General features: G+C 39.7%; 1 protein-coding gene across 6 annotated transcripts in view; it reads left to right on the plus strand.

Annotated features, from left to right (window-relative positions):
• The window catches only part of RNF130 (ring finger protein 130), a 56,080-nt gene that overhangs the window by 2,365 nt on the left and 38,671 nt on the right, over nt 1-15,044 (plus strand). For all 6 annotated transcript variants that reach the window (XM_074552307.1, XM_074552305.1, XM_014264732.3 and 3 more), the window contains one exon: nt 8,382-8,576. In XM_074552307.1, coding sequence (XP_074408408.1) covers nt 8,382-8,576 — 195 coding nt within the window. The remainder of the gene's footprint in view (nt 1-8,381; nt 8,577-15,044) is intronic.

Genomic DNA, 15,044 nt, shown 5'->3' on the forward strand with positions numbered 1-15,044 from the left:
TTTCTGCTTTCTTTTGATTTGCTTTCACTAAGGTTCAGTTCAAACACTGAGGGAGGCTTTGACGGCATTTTCACAGGCAGCTGATAATGAGAAGAGCTAAATAAAATTATAAGTAGTCTATAAACAGTATTTTTATACCTACTGCTAAGTACTATGATGAATAACTTTCTTGAGAAAGCACAGCAGGAAGTGTGAAAATGTCCGACCTGACATGGTTTGACATAGTGCAGTGGTTAAAACTTTGTTATCAATTTTGGGGAAAATTCAGTTTTGCCCTTCTGTTTCATAACTTAAAGCAAGCACAACAGCAGTTGTTTTCCCTATTCTTAGATACTCTGAATTGTTCTGTGTAGATTGTTATATATTTGCATTTTATTTGAATTTTGCTGATGTGCCTGTGGTTTAAAAGCGTTTCATTTAGTAAGGAGGATTGGAATGTTTTATGCTTTTACTTAAGCTGCTTTTTTTATATTCAGATTTGATAAAAGATGATGCAGTCTTACTGAAAGTAATTGCTTTCATGTTTTTTTAATCAGCCTGTTAATATTGCTGGTGAGCTTGTTTGCAAAATTTTTTCTAATAGCTCTAAACATGAGTAGCTGCCAGCCACTGCTTAGAGCAGTAAATGCTGTACCCCAGTTTTCATGTATCCTCAGAAGAAAATGGCTCTACAATTGTTAGCAACTTTATTTGAAGGTACATTGAATTTGAAACTGCTGTGATGTCAAGCATTCACCCGTTTATGGGCTATCTTTGAAATTTTCACAAATGTGGGTGATGTGTTAGCACCTTGATGGCATGGACTGTTTTAGAGCTGAAGTGTCCTTAATTCCACATTTTTGCATGCTCTGTGAAGAATCACAGAATCACAGAATGGTTTGGTTTGGAAGGGACTTTGAAGATGATAAAGTTCCACCTCCCCTGCTGTGGGCAGAGCTGCTTTTCACCGGACCAGGCTGCCCAAAGCCCTGTTCAGCCTGGCCTTGAACACTTCAGGAATGGGGCATCTTATCACATCCCTTACTCATTGCCTGCAGGGAAAGAAATGAGTTTACTAATTCAAGATTCAGGGCCAATGATCTGCTGCTGACCACACAAAATTTGTAATCTTAAACGTTTTGTGGTGGTTTTGACTTCTATTCTTGAATGCCTAATATTTTATGTACTGCTTTTTGAAGATGCCAGCTCCATGTGGTCACCCATCCTTTAAATCTCTGTGCAGCATGATAGTCAATCACTTCTCCTGTTTCTTTAGCAGGATTTCTCTAATGGAATTCAACCTTGTCATGTTAATACATGTATTAAAACCCTTTCTGTGTTCTTTTTATAGGGCTAGTATGAAATTGATAGGGGCTTTCAAAGGCAGTGCTCCCCTGGCAGCGGGGTGGCAGTAACTGGCGTGACCGCCTGTGAATGTCACTTGTGAAAGTGCAGCTCCAGCGAGCTCTTGGTCACAGTTGGCTGCTGCCTCTACATTCAGCAGCTGTGTGGGGTTTTTTTTCCAAGCACATTAAATGCATGATAGCAGCATAGTTTCTTTATTAATCTCTCTTCCGTTCTTCTGCTTTGAGTTGCTTTTCTTACCTCCTCTAACTTGTTAATCTCTTGTCATGACTTAATTTCTTATTAGAAGAGCATTTTAAACCACTGCTGCACACGAATGCTTGCAGATTCCAAAAAAAAAAGCTCCTCTTGTTGTGCATGGAAGGATAAAGGTGAAATGAGTCTTCACAGCTTGATGCAGATTTTCTATAGTTTAGTTCAGGTTTATAGTATTCCTTTAGTGAGGTTCCAGAATACTTCTCAGTCTCTTACTCTGTTATTTGTGACTTTGTGCAACCAGACATTTTCAGAGAATCGTAGAGTGGTTTGGGTTGGAAAGGACATTCAAGACTGTCTAGTTCCAAGGCCCTTGCCTTGAGAAGGGACACCTTCCTCAACCAGGTTGGTCAAAGCCTTGTTCATCCTGGCCTTAAACACTTCCAGGTCTTTTCAGCCCAGTCCTCTCCCAGCAGCTGCCTGGCTGCTCCTGGATATCTGTACATGCACCCTGCAAGTGTTCAGCCCTGTGCCGCTCCAGTGACCTGTGCTTTTACTCTTCTCTGGTACTGGGTGCCTGACCCCAGTTGTGGTGCAGACCTTTAGGTGTCATGGATATTCCCCTTGCCATGGCAAGCCAAGCTAGAAGCCACTGAATACTCACCTTAATGGTTCTTGGGAGAAACTGCAGTGCTTTGTGGCTTAATTCCCTCAAAAACCTTCTCCATGGGGAGCAGGACTCTTTGTGGCTGTTGAATCTGGGTTATTGCCTTTGGATTCCAGTGTAAGGACTGGAAATTCAATTTTGTGTGCTCTGAAGAGTCCCCTTGCAGTACTTGCTGGGAGGGAAGGTTTTGTGCACCTTGGTTGGCTTGGGAAGCAGGCAGGATGACCAGGACTGGCAATGGAGCTGATAGGAAGGGAAATTGCAGCAGAATCAGACTTGAAATGTTAAATTCACTGAGCCAGTAGGTCAGGAATGAGTGGGTGAGGAGGGGTGGAAAGGGATGGAGCCTAAAGGGCCTGTAGGTGGTGGTTGTACAAAAGCTGCTTTAGAGAAAGGGCTCACAGAAAGGAGAGCTCTCCAAAGGGATTTAAGGGTCGGGGCTTGGCAAGGAGACTGAGAATGTGAGGAAAAACATATGTTAGGAAAAGGTGAAAGTGTGGAAGAAACAATATTGGCTCAGTGTTAGGAAGGAGGTATATCTTGTGCACAGTGCTGTAACTACAGCATTCTGTAGCATCTGGCACTTCATAAACATGTTGTGTGAACAAGTTTTAGCTGCAGAAGGTTTGAAATGCCAGTTTCCTGGTAACTGTGGAGCTTTAGGCAGCATTCAGACAGAAATGCTGGCCCAGAATCCAAACCAGTATGGCTTATGAAAATGCAGCAAGCAAATATATCAGTAGAGTCGGGGAAGAAGGATCTTGTGCCTCCTTCATGATTGATCTTTGTATTCAGCTTAATTAGCAGTCATTAATTGATAGCAAAAGCGGAGGTTATATATTGGAGTATATAGCCATAATTGTAGAATACTTACTGAGCTAACAAGATTAAATCTGAACTATTATGGGACTCTTCTAAGCTTCAGTGATTTTCTTTTGTTTAACTTCCTCCTGAAACCAGATTACCTCTTGTTCAAAGAGTTTCTTTTCATGCTAAAGCCAGCTTTAGTCAAAGCAATTACCTGAAAGAGCTGTTGAAAGGAAAATGTTGCTGTACATAACTCATTGATTCAATGGCACCACCTTATAAAGTAGAAATTATGACTGGCATGAATAAGGGCTGTATTGATAATACCACCAGTAGTAATGGAAAGAAAATATGTCCATTGCATGTATTAAGCCCTAATGGGATAGAAAATAACTAGTACCATTCCTTGAAATAATCCACAGTTGCCTCTGTGAATTCCCCAGGCGAATTCCTTTTCTGGAAATTTTATCACAGGATTATAATTAATGTGTTGCACAAAGCTGTCTTGTTTTACCAGTCAGGTGTTGTACACAGCACTTACCTGGGCAGCAGAGCTGTAAGGAGGGAATGCTTTGGGGTGCAGCCTGCATGGCACTGCCCCTTCCTGTGTTCCTCTGTGGTTTCTGTACCAACAAACCTCTTGATCTGCTGTCCCTCAAAATACTGGTGGTGTCTCTCCAGCTATTGTATTACAGTGATTGAAGGTCAGACTTTAAAATTATTTCTGTATGTGTAGCTGAGACAGACCAGCTCTGGCAACTGGTGCTGGATTTACAGAGTACAGTATTAGCTAAGATGAAATCAATAGCAAGATATCTGACCTTTAGAGGGGGAAAAAAAAGAAAGAAAAAAAGCCCTGTATGGAATCAAATGGTTAATGCACAGAGAGTGGGATATTTCTGTGAAAAGGGGACAAAGTCTGTTAACAGCCAGTGCAGCAACCTTGGCTGAAGTGGGGGTGTCACAGTTGTGTTCAAAGCAGTGCAAGAGCAGCAGGAACACAGCGTGAGAGAGCAAACCCAGGCACAGGTCAGAACTGGGGGACAGTCTGCATTCAGACAGGTGTGCACAAAGCTGCTGGGAGCTGCCCTTTTTGTTTCATTTTTGCTCCACAAAATGGCTCCCCTTCCTATAGGGAGAAGGCTAGAACATGGTAAAGCAATTGGAAAAGGAAGGTACTGTGAGCTTGCCACTGCTTCCTCAGTAGTCGAGGAACCTTGGTTGGATCTAATGCATCATTAACTATTTTTTTCCATTAATCCCTAAAATGCTTTCACAAACCTTAGTCTTTCAGCAGAAAGAGGTCTTGAATTATAAAAAATGCTCAAAGAAAAACAGTTCTACAAATTGAGCAGCCTTGTGTATTTTGCAAAAGGAAACTGAAGCTCTCCTAAAGCAAAAACAAACATGAGCCTAATGGTAGGTAGGTAGGTAGGTAAATCACAGCTGATTCTTCTGTAAAGATGCTCTTCTGAGGTGTTGGGACTTAGGTTAGGAAGGGAGATATTTACAACAACATTGTACATAGCTCTTTAACCCAGCAAGCTGCCACTTCTAAACCTTCTAAACCAGAAAATTGGGGTTTTGCCAACACATGATGCATAGATAAACACAGAGACAGGCAGGGTAAATAGTTTATATTTCAAACAAGCCAGAACAGTAGCACACCTACAGGGAAACTTACTTAAATGGCTTTCTGTATGCTTATATCCTCTGAACTTCCATGAGTGGCTTCTGATTGTATCTTTCTCTGTGTAAGTGATTTATTTTAGAATAATTTAATGTGAAGTTGCTTTTCATTCTTGCACTGACAAGAATGAAAAATGAAATGAAAAAACACTGAGATAGTGGAACATGTCCAGAGAAGGACAAAGGAGCTGGGGAAGGGGCTGAAGCACAGCTCTGATGAGGAGAAGCTGAGGGAGATGCAGAAAAGGAGGTTCAGAGAGGATCTTGCTGTCTAAAGCTCCCTGACAGGAGGGTGGAGCCAGGTGGTGTTCAGCCTCTTCTCCCAGGTAGCACAGTGAGAGGAAACTGCCTCAAGCTGTGCCTGGAGGGAGTTAGATTCAATATTGGGAAAAATTTCATCACTAAAAGAATTGTCAAGTGCTGAACCAGACTGCCCAGGGCAGTGGTGGAGTCACCATACCTGGAGGGATTTAAAAGTCTTGTAGCTGTGGTACTCAGGAACGTGGTTTAGTGGTGAACACAGTGCCAGATTACTGCTTGGACTCAATGATCTAAAGGTCTTTTCCAACCCAAACAATTCTGTGATCATCCAGGCAATGCTTGCAGCCCATGTGTTGTTGATTCCAGCTGAACTCTGGATAGCAGATCATGGAGGGCAGGGTAGTGGGGAGCGGCAGAGGTGATTCTGCCTGACCCTGTTCATGTGTGTCCCCTTCAGTGCCCACTGATGTCCCTGACACCTGAACTGATCAGAGGACATTTCCTTGTAACCATCTCACTCTTCTAGAAGGGTGACTGAGATTTTAAGACTTCCACGCTTTTTGGAGTATCTTCAGTCTATTGAAAGACAAGCAGAACACCCCACATTTTTCACTATTGTTTCTGAACTTTATTTAGTTAAAAGTGATTACTTAACATTTGTGTGGTGTAATAGAATGCTAATGCAGAGAAAAGTGGGTTGTGACTTTTTATTAAATCTCAAGTGACTTGCAGACAGTTCAGATTTATCTAAACCAACCAGATTTTCCTCAATGTTTTTGCATTACTTAAATAGTACTGAGCTAATGTTGTCAGCTGTTAAATTTTCATCAGGATATACTGAAGACACCTCGTCAGGAATAACATGCTGTAAGCATTTGAGTGGTGTTTGTTGGTCTATATCTGGAAAGCTTTAATCTCTTAATATCTTGTTTCCTAATTCTTTTCCTTTATCCAGTAACATTTCATAGCTCTGTCTACAGCTGAGAGAGACTTTGATCTCTACTGTGGTAGAAAATTTTGTACTGCTTTTCCCACCAATGCAGTTTCTGTTATCTCTCACCGCTTTCTCTGTTGCTTTTTAAGCTAAAAATTTTCAAGCATACAAATTTCAAGGTGCCTGTATGAATTTGGAGAATACTTCTTCCTCATTCAAGGTGCTCTTTGTTGCTTTTATTTTTTTTTCACTGTAATAACCCAACTGTGACCATTTTTGTTTTCACTTCATATTTTAGTTTGATCATGATTGTACTGAAGGAAACAGTCCATAAGCTGTGGGATTGGTGTTTTTAATATTCCCATATACTTTAGGTAAATTTATGTTTGCCATGTGTCTACTTTCAGAGTTATTTTTGGCTGTTTGAGGGGATTCTGTGGAATTGTAGCCATTTAGAAAATGGTATTTTCCAACAGATGTATCATACCTGAGATTCTTGAATGTGATTTCATGGGAGAAGGGTGGGATTTTTCACTTTCAAGGCTTGAAGAACTTCTTATCCCAGTCTGCTGGTGCTTTCCCCCTTCCATGTTTATGAGTGGAAATGTTCAGAGCAAGGGGGAATCGTGCATTAAGCAGCTTTTGTCTTAACAGAGGGCAAAAAGGTTGGTGGCACACGTGCTGTGTTGTGATTCTTTCTTTTCAAAAAGCACTTTAATTCCTTTCAAAAATACATACTGTTCTCAAGTTTAAGATTACAGAGACAAGCTGCAAAAGTGCAGTGGGCATGAACATGCTCTTGTGTGGTTGTTGGTGTTTGTGATGCCATCACCAGTGCTGCAAAACACGTGTGGATCAGTGCTAGCTAGCAGTTTCCACAAGGATTTGAGTAATGATGGCAGGGTAATGGAAGAAAATACTCTATAAAACTTGGCTTTAGGCATCTGTATTTCAGATTTTCCCTGATGCCTGGATGAAACAAAAATACAGCAAATATCCCTCCATATCTGAGATGTCTAATACAGATCTGAAAAACAATTGGGAAAAGGATATGCTGGTATCTGGCTCCCCACCTTCCTTCCAGGGGAACAGGGAGAGGCACTTCTTGTCCAAATTAAGAGATGCAATGACTTCCTGTGTGTCTGCACAGTATAGATTCATCTGCACTAGCTTTCTTCAGGCAGGCAGAAGATTTTCTTTGTTTCAGAAAACATCTTTAGCTCTTTGAATCTCCTTTGTTACAGATTTTAACCTCAGCTATGTTAAACTGAGAGTGTTTAAAAAGACCTTTTGTTTCCAGCTAATATATTAAACTGGATATTTTTTGGTGGTAGATTATTTTGCTGAAATCTCATAGTTGTGCTGAACTCACTTCTTAAAAAGGAAAAAAATTATGGGAGACCTTCATTTGATTTGCTCCTTCATTGCAGAACTGTAATGTTTTCTAAGCTATTATGCAAATAGATTGGGTTTTTGTCTTGGAAAAAATCACTGTTTATCCCAACTATTTTTAGTAGCCAAAGATTATTATACTCTTGGCATTCAAAAGGATAAATATATTTGCATTATAAACTATTGTTGGCTCTAAATGAAAATCCTTTAATGTTATGACCAGTGTATCAGACTAAACTGTGTTTGCAGTTGTGCAAACAGATCTGTCTTTCATTGGTTTCAGCTGCTGGGAAGTTCCTTCTGCCTTGGGTTTTGTGTCTTTTGTACACAGCTCTGTGGCTTTGGATTGTTGCAGGATATGTTACACCATCAGAGGGACAAAAGAGCTTTGCACACTGTTGAATTCAGACATCTGGCATTTGCCATTTCTGTTACTCTTCCTTTATACCATCTATACCTGTTTAGCTGACAAGTGCATTGTGTTTGCAAACCCATTTGTTTCTCTATGAATTTGAATACATTTCCTTGTAGACAAAAATGTGCATATGTAAAAAGCTGATGTTGGCTGCTGGGGTTTTACAAGATCAGCTTTTAATGTTGTCCTTTCTTACAGTAGCCTGCACATGGCAGATAACTCTGAAATCTTGTTTTCACAACCTGCTTTGTTTAGTTGTACTTCCCACTGCAGTGATCTTTGTGGCTGCATTAGGAAGAAAAAAAAAGACTTGTACTCCCCAGAATGACTGATAAACAGCTGTTTTGTAAATGCCTATAGCAGATGAACCATATTCTAATGTTTTTCAGCCTCTAGGCAGGTATTGATTTGAATGTGAATTCATTATTCTAGCTGCACTGGAGTTAAAAATAGCTTGTGTTAGTGAGCCTAATTCTTGGACACATAGTCAGAGCTTTCAATGCGTGAGACTTCTTTTTTTAAAATCTTATTTTCATAAGAATATGGTTATCTTTAGACTTTCTTCACAAGAGAATAGTGGCTTCCTAGTGCATAACATTTAAGTACTTCAGCAACTTGGAATTAGGATTTTCCTTTTTTTCTTTGTTATGCCTGTGTAAATTTGTTTCCCATTTCAGTTGCAGATCGTCTGGGCTGTGACCCTCGAACACGTTTCCAGGTCCCCCCAAACACCAAGCAGTGGATTGCTTTACTACAGAGGGGAAATTGTACATTTAAAGAGAAAATACTGCGAGCAGCTTCACATAATGCCACAGCTGTGGTCATTTACAACAATGTATCCAGTGAAGAACCTGTCACAATGACTCATCAAGGTAAATAAAATGTAATCTCCTTCACTGTAATACTTTTGCCATATAAACTATTGCTAAAGAGCTCTTGGCATTGGAGAGTTGGTATTGGAAGTAGCCATTCTCTAATGATATTTGCATATATGCAATAGAGTGAAATAAGCCAATAATTCTGCAAAGTTATTTTCCTTTAGCATTCATTTATCCAATGAGGAACACTTTTCTCTGCAGTGAGGATGTGGGTGTGTTGGAGTGAGGAAATGCCTGTAAGAGCTGAGGAGCAATCTTTCAAACCTTTCTGCAGAAGTGAAGCTAACATACAGATATAATGGGAGAGCTAGAATTTTGCAAATCTGAGCCTGAAGAATCCTTAGCAGCATGTCTTCAACCCCCTGCTCTGATGGGGACCTTCAAATGTTAACAGCTGTGTTTTGGGATCTGAGCTTGCATGCTTTTTTGATGACAGTTTACAGAGGATTCTCTTTCTACAATGGAAGTCTGAGTGCCATACAGGAGTCAACAAAACAATGATTTGGATTTGCCTCTGTAAATTGTCCAGAATAATGCTGGAAGTCTGTTTTTCTGGAGAGTTCTCTTGCTTTACAGATGCCTATGTGTAGAATTTTACTGTTCCTTGTGACTCACTTTTGTTGCTGGAAGCTTCATGTGTGTAAACATAGTCCTTGGTTAAAATTATTTTTGCAATTCTGATAGCTACCTTTTTCATTTTCCAGAAGATTTCCTCTTTTTGGAACTATTTATCTTAATCAGAAAAGACATTTCTCTATATTTGGTGGTGGTATTGCTGGCTGATTTTTTTTTTTTTAGGATATTTTCAGTCTCTTTTAGCATAGGGGGTTGCTTGGAAACTAGAATTTCTTAATTATTGCTCTGCATATTGTCACACAACTAGAACTGAATTCCTTGACTAAAGAAATGCTATGGGTCTTTCTTTCTTTTTTTAACAAGGCAAATGTTAAAGAGGTTTGACCTTCCCAACTCTGTATCACAGGAATTTTGCAGGAGGATTTTGACCTCCATGTAGCAATTCAAAGCCTGTTGATAGTTGATTTTTATCTCAGGTACCTTGCTTAGACATTTTTATAAGCAATCTGCAGGTGAGAAGTCCCATGTTCTAATGAAACATTTTTTGCCACCTTCCTGGGGTTGGTGGGGGTTTTTTTTTTTTTGTTTGTTTGTTTTGTTTTCTGGGGTTTTGTTTTTTTTAATATCCCCCATTTCTCTCTACAGTTATAGTGTCCTCTTAAACCTTCTACTCTGGACTCTTTGAACTACCTCTAAGAATATTTATATAAATATGCTCTATTTAGCAATGATTGTAGTTTTCCTGTGGTCTGGAATACATCAGTGTGTGAGGAAAAAGGCTACTGCTACTGATCCAGCTTTAGCATTGTTGGCTCTATTACATGTTAAATCATATCATGAGTTTGATTATAACTTTAATACCCTCTTTCTCATAATGCTGTGTAGATTTGGCAGTTGCTTTACAGCACTAAGATGAGGTCTGTCTTTTATTAGGAAATCCTTGTTCACTCCCTGTTTCAGCTCAGAAGATCAGTGTGTTGCCTTTGAAACTTTATCAATAGGCCCAGTAGTTCTGGTTGGTTGAAATACCATCTGAGAACTGCAGCAGGTAAAAGAGTGTCTTGTAAGGTAGCCAGGCAGCTGTTTGGGTAGTTAATATTTGGGGAAAAAACAACTCTTCAGCATGTTGAGTTCCAAATATTTACTCTTACTTATGGCAAGCTTTAAAAAAATGCACTTACTGGAGATGATGCATATTTTAGCTTTGTGTATTTGAAATATTGGGGTTTAGGTGCATGTGCTCAGTATACTCTGGGATCTGCCCTGGTTTGGGCTGAAGGCTCTATCTCAAAATTATTGTTGAACTTGAAGTGTTCAAACCAGGTGACAGGCTAAAAGTCATTTTTTAGAACTGAAGTAGCACCTGGAATGAAGAGAAATGTTGCTCCACAGCCTTTGTTTTGATTGTTATGGACATGTGAGGGATTTCCTCAGCAATCACTTTGCAGAGCTTCCTGCAGATAACTCACTTCCTGGTGGGCTGATGGAGGAACTGTAATGTGTAGTTGAGATGTAGCCTAGACCTTTGGTATTAGCCTCAGCACAGGGAGGGTTTGGAATCCAGCATTCCCCCTCTTGAGAGTTATTCCAGGGGGGAGACAGATTCCTGAACCTGTGCTTACAGGATGAGTCTTTTCTAACACTGTGTAAAGCAGATTTGCACACATTCAAGCCATTCCCTGGTCTTCCTTTTTCTGCCTTTTCAACCATAGACTGCTTGTGTGCTTTTTAGGTGGTGAACAGTCATCTCAGAGGTCTCTTCCAACCTAATTGATTCTGTGTGATCAGCTAATTAGATATTCCAGTGCACTACATCACTTCTCTTTAGAATTTTCTGTCCCTAAAGGTTGGGAGGAGCTGACCCTGTGTATTTGAGAGCTGTTCTGCACTGATTGAGTTCATGTGTTGGAGCAGATAGCAGGTGAGGATGGAGGTGAGCCACCAAGCTGGTGTTAGCTCCATAGGATGTCTATTGCTGTGCAGTATTCCTCTTTTCTTTAAAAATACAGTCTTCACAAAGCAGTTTGGCAGCTGTGTTGATGACCAAGTTGATGACTCTATATTTTCTTTCCATAGATGAAGGAGAAAGTAGACCTTGTGTTTTTTTATATTTTATATATGTAACATAATCTTTGTACTGCTCTATATTAAGCTTTAGAAATATTCTGTGTTCCTGGTGAAGCAGAGAGGAAAGCAGCAACTGCTTATAATGCACACTATGAGCTGCAAGCTTTCCTGCTTGGATATTTCCATGAATTCCAATCACCCTCTTAGACAGTGTCTGTGGTAAAAATAAATAACACATTACACAGATTTTTGTATGTTGCCCACCTGCAGAGAGGTGATTCCCTGTGAAAAGAGCTTTGGAAGCACTTTTCACCTGTAGGATTAATATTTTATCCAAGCTATTTTATGCTTGAATACACATTTGAAAATTTTATTCTTATGGAAATTTGTTCGTACTGAAAATGTTACTTAGCAGAATGGCAATTCCTTCTGGTGGCTGGATAACAGCTGTCACTCTGGAATCAGTCTGTCATCACTGTGTCAAATGAACACTTTCTGCTCTAACAGCAGAATTTGCTTTCTCTTGTGTCACAGTCCACCAAGTCTGTGCCCCTCCATTTTCACCTTTGAGTTTTAAAGTAGGTAATGACCTTCAGGAATTGCTCAGCTTTTTTTTATAAATACCTGCACTTCTGTTGATGCTATTTGCAAGATTATTTTCTTTCCTTTGTTTATATCCTGGTATATGTCAGTGTATACTTATTTTGCACAATCCTGTAGATGTCTTATCAGCAAAGGACAGCCTTCCCAGCATAGGTTATGTTAGACCATGATGTCACTGGCAGGAAGGCAGTTTTATGAGTGGTTTTGCTTGCTGCTTCTGTTAAAGCAAAACTGATGCTGTCTAATGTAAAAAAGAGCCTGTGTGGTGAAGAAAATATGTGGTAGCTGTCTCCTTTATAAGCAGTTATGGGAAAAGGAAGAAAATCCAGGTTAAATAACGTTTTAATTCTTTTTTTTGTTGTTTGTATGTGTGTGGTGGAGACAACCCTGTTAAGTACAAAATAGTTAAACATGGGAAGGTTGGAACTGGGTAATTTTTAAGGTCCCTTCCAAGCCATTCTATAATTTTATGATACTGAATTTCTGTCTTAAAATCTAGACTTTTATTTTGATTTATAGAGAAGAATATATGCCAAACAAGCCTCTAAAGTTCAAATTTCCTACTAAGAATTTATGGAAAAAATATAGACAGAAAAAACACATATAAAAGACAGTGTCAAAAAGAAGTTTCTGGATTTCAGTTATCATGATTTGTGAGCACCTAAGAAATTTCCAGAAGTTTATAAATGGCTTTACCTGATACAGGTAAACCTTTTAAGGTCTTTTGAAGCAAGATGCAGACAGATCATCGAGATCAGTCCTCATTGCTCTTCTGAAGAAACACCTCACTAATTTTCTGGAGGAAGGTGTTTCTGTTCCATGGTGAGCACAGGTGACATTCCCCTGCCATGGCACTGCAAGAGCTGCCCAACATGGGCTCCCAGACACAGCTCCCTTCCTAGGGAAGGATTTTCCATGGCCCTCTGTTTGCTTGAAAAGCACACTGGTGTGGGAAGGAAGAGCTGTGCTTGCTTTGAACTGTGCTAAATCTGCCTGTGTGTACTGTGGGTTGTTTTAGGTCAGTGGGTCAGAGGCAGGAGGGACAGGAAGCAATTTGAAGTTGTTGCCACCTAATGGCTGTTCCCCGTTCTTGCCCTCATTCCTGGTGGGTACAATAGAGCTGGCAGTCGAGGTGCCACTGTCCTCTGTTGTGGCACTGATCCCTGAGCACCTCATCTCTTAATTCTGCTGCTTGCCTTTTTCTCACAATTGTCTCTTTATGTAACTCTCAGCTGAAGTGATGCATGAAAGCTCTGGTGGGGTGCACTGCAGATTATCTTGCACAAATGTGTGCTGATGAATGTTTTAGCTCTACACCAAATCCACTTGCCCTGGATTACTGAGACCTACTTGTAATCCACAGGTCCAAACTAATTTTATTTTATATTACAATATTGTTATTAAATTGTATTATTAGCAATTTATCTTAGACTATTAGTGAAGAAGAAAGAGCTGAGTCATTAATGCTGAAGCCTTTGTAAAAGGCAAAGTCATTAATAGTTTAAGCATTGTTTACATATATTTGATCATTTTTTGTTTATGTTTGCTAATTGAAAATATGGAGGATGAGTGTCAACAGCTTTGTTGTTGATCCCATTTCCCACTAGATTCCTTGGAGGTGTATCAGTCAGGCAAATCTGTCACACAGTAGATGGAGGTGTCTGACACTTAGAGGTGTGGAGAGGAGTGTCTGGTGTGCTGATTGTGGACCATAAGGAAGCCCTTGTCTCTTGAAGGCAATCCAGGGAAACCCCTTTCCAGAGCCATCCTAGCCTTGGTGCCTTGCAGAACTGCCTACCAGTGTTTCTGTGTCATACATGCCTCATCCACAACTGAAATAACAGCAGTCAGGCTCATTTTAACTCAGCCAGCTGAAAGGGTAATTAGTTCTGTGACTGTGAAAAGGCCCACGGGACTGTTAGTGACTGTAAGTAATTACATTCTTCTTCTTATCCAAAGTCTGAGCTGCAGCAGCAGAGTAATTCCCCATATCTGTGGACTCAGTAGAACCAAATTTATGATATTAATCTATGAATATGCTATTTATAAATCTCTCAAAGTGTTTTGTAGTGTCCTTGGGTAAGGCTATCTTGCCATTTCTCTCTGGTGCTTTGTTGAATTTTTTTTGAGTGACTATCCATGTCCAGATTGAGAGATGTGTACAGAAATCTATAGAAGAAAATACATGAGCATGACAAATTGCCCTTTTTCAGAAATCCCTGGGTTTTTTAGCTGCACCATCCATTAGTGGGAATACAAACTGCTATCCAGAAGTGGCAAAATGTAAGCCACCTGCTAGCACTGGTCACACTATGGAATGCAAGAGACAATGACCAAAATCCAAGTGTGTCTTACATTGATGAATGGGTCGTGTCTTACATTGATGAATGGGTCAGTGAGGTCTACACTGCATTAATACTATTGAGGAGTCAAGAATGTAACACTGTAACAGATTTTGGACATTGTTTAGAAGTATAGAAAGTGAAGAAAAGATGTTTTCAAATCAGCAAAAATATCTTCTGAAGATAGGCAGACATAGATATTTCAGAAATGTGTTAAACTGTGACACATTTTTTTCAGTGGTGTGTAATGTGTTAGGATTACCCCATTTCCCTAGTCAAAACTTAAAGTGATCCTTCAGCTTTTTATTCATTTGCATTTGTTCAAGGTTTGAATATAAAATTGGGTCTCCTTTGCTAGCATACTAATACCTTAACAATACAAGTATTAATGTCTTGAAAGAGACTGTAAATCAGTTTACTTGCCATAAACATGGTTAAATGCCATGTAAAAATGTGAGTAAAAGAAAAAAAAATCTGTGCACAGATTGTGTAAAGGGGATGATCAAGTGATACATTTCTTGTGCAAAGCTTTTTTTATTCTTCCAGCATTATTTAGGTGGAATGTCCATTTCCTTTAAAAAAGATAAAACTGTAGTGCAAGCAGATGCAAAGAAGCATTGCTAAGAAAATGTGAAATGTCTGTAAAGTCTCTGCAACATCTGTCTGCTTTTCCCATGCCTAGGCTTGGTTTTTCCTAGTGTAAAGAACCCAATAGATCACATGCACAAAAAATATATATATTAAAGTAATTCCCTGGAAATATAAGTCCCTCCACAGATAGGGAATATGTGATATATGTGGAATTATCACGGTGATTCAAAGGAGGGGAGCACAAGAAGCCCCAGGTCCCCAAACCCAATGTCCCTGCTATTCT

Source organism: Zonotrichia albicollis, chromosome 15 (genome assembly GCF_047830755.1).
Source record: "Zonotrichia albicollis isolate bZonAlb1 chromosome 15, bZonAlb1.hap1, whole genome shotgun sequence".
In the NCBI taxonomy this organism is placed as follows: domain Eukaryota; kingdom Metazoa; phylum Chordata; class Aves; order Passeriformes; family Passerellidae; genus Zonotrichia; species Zonotrichia albicollis.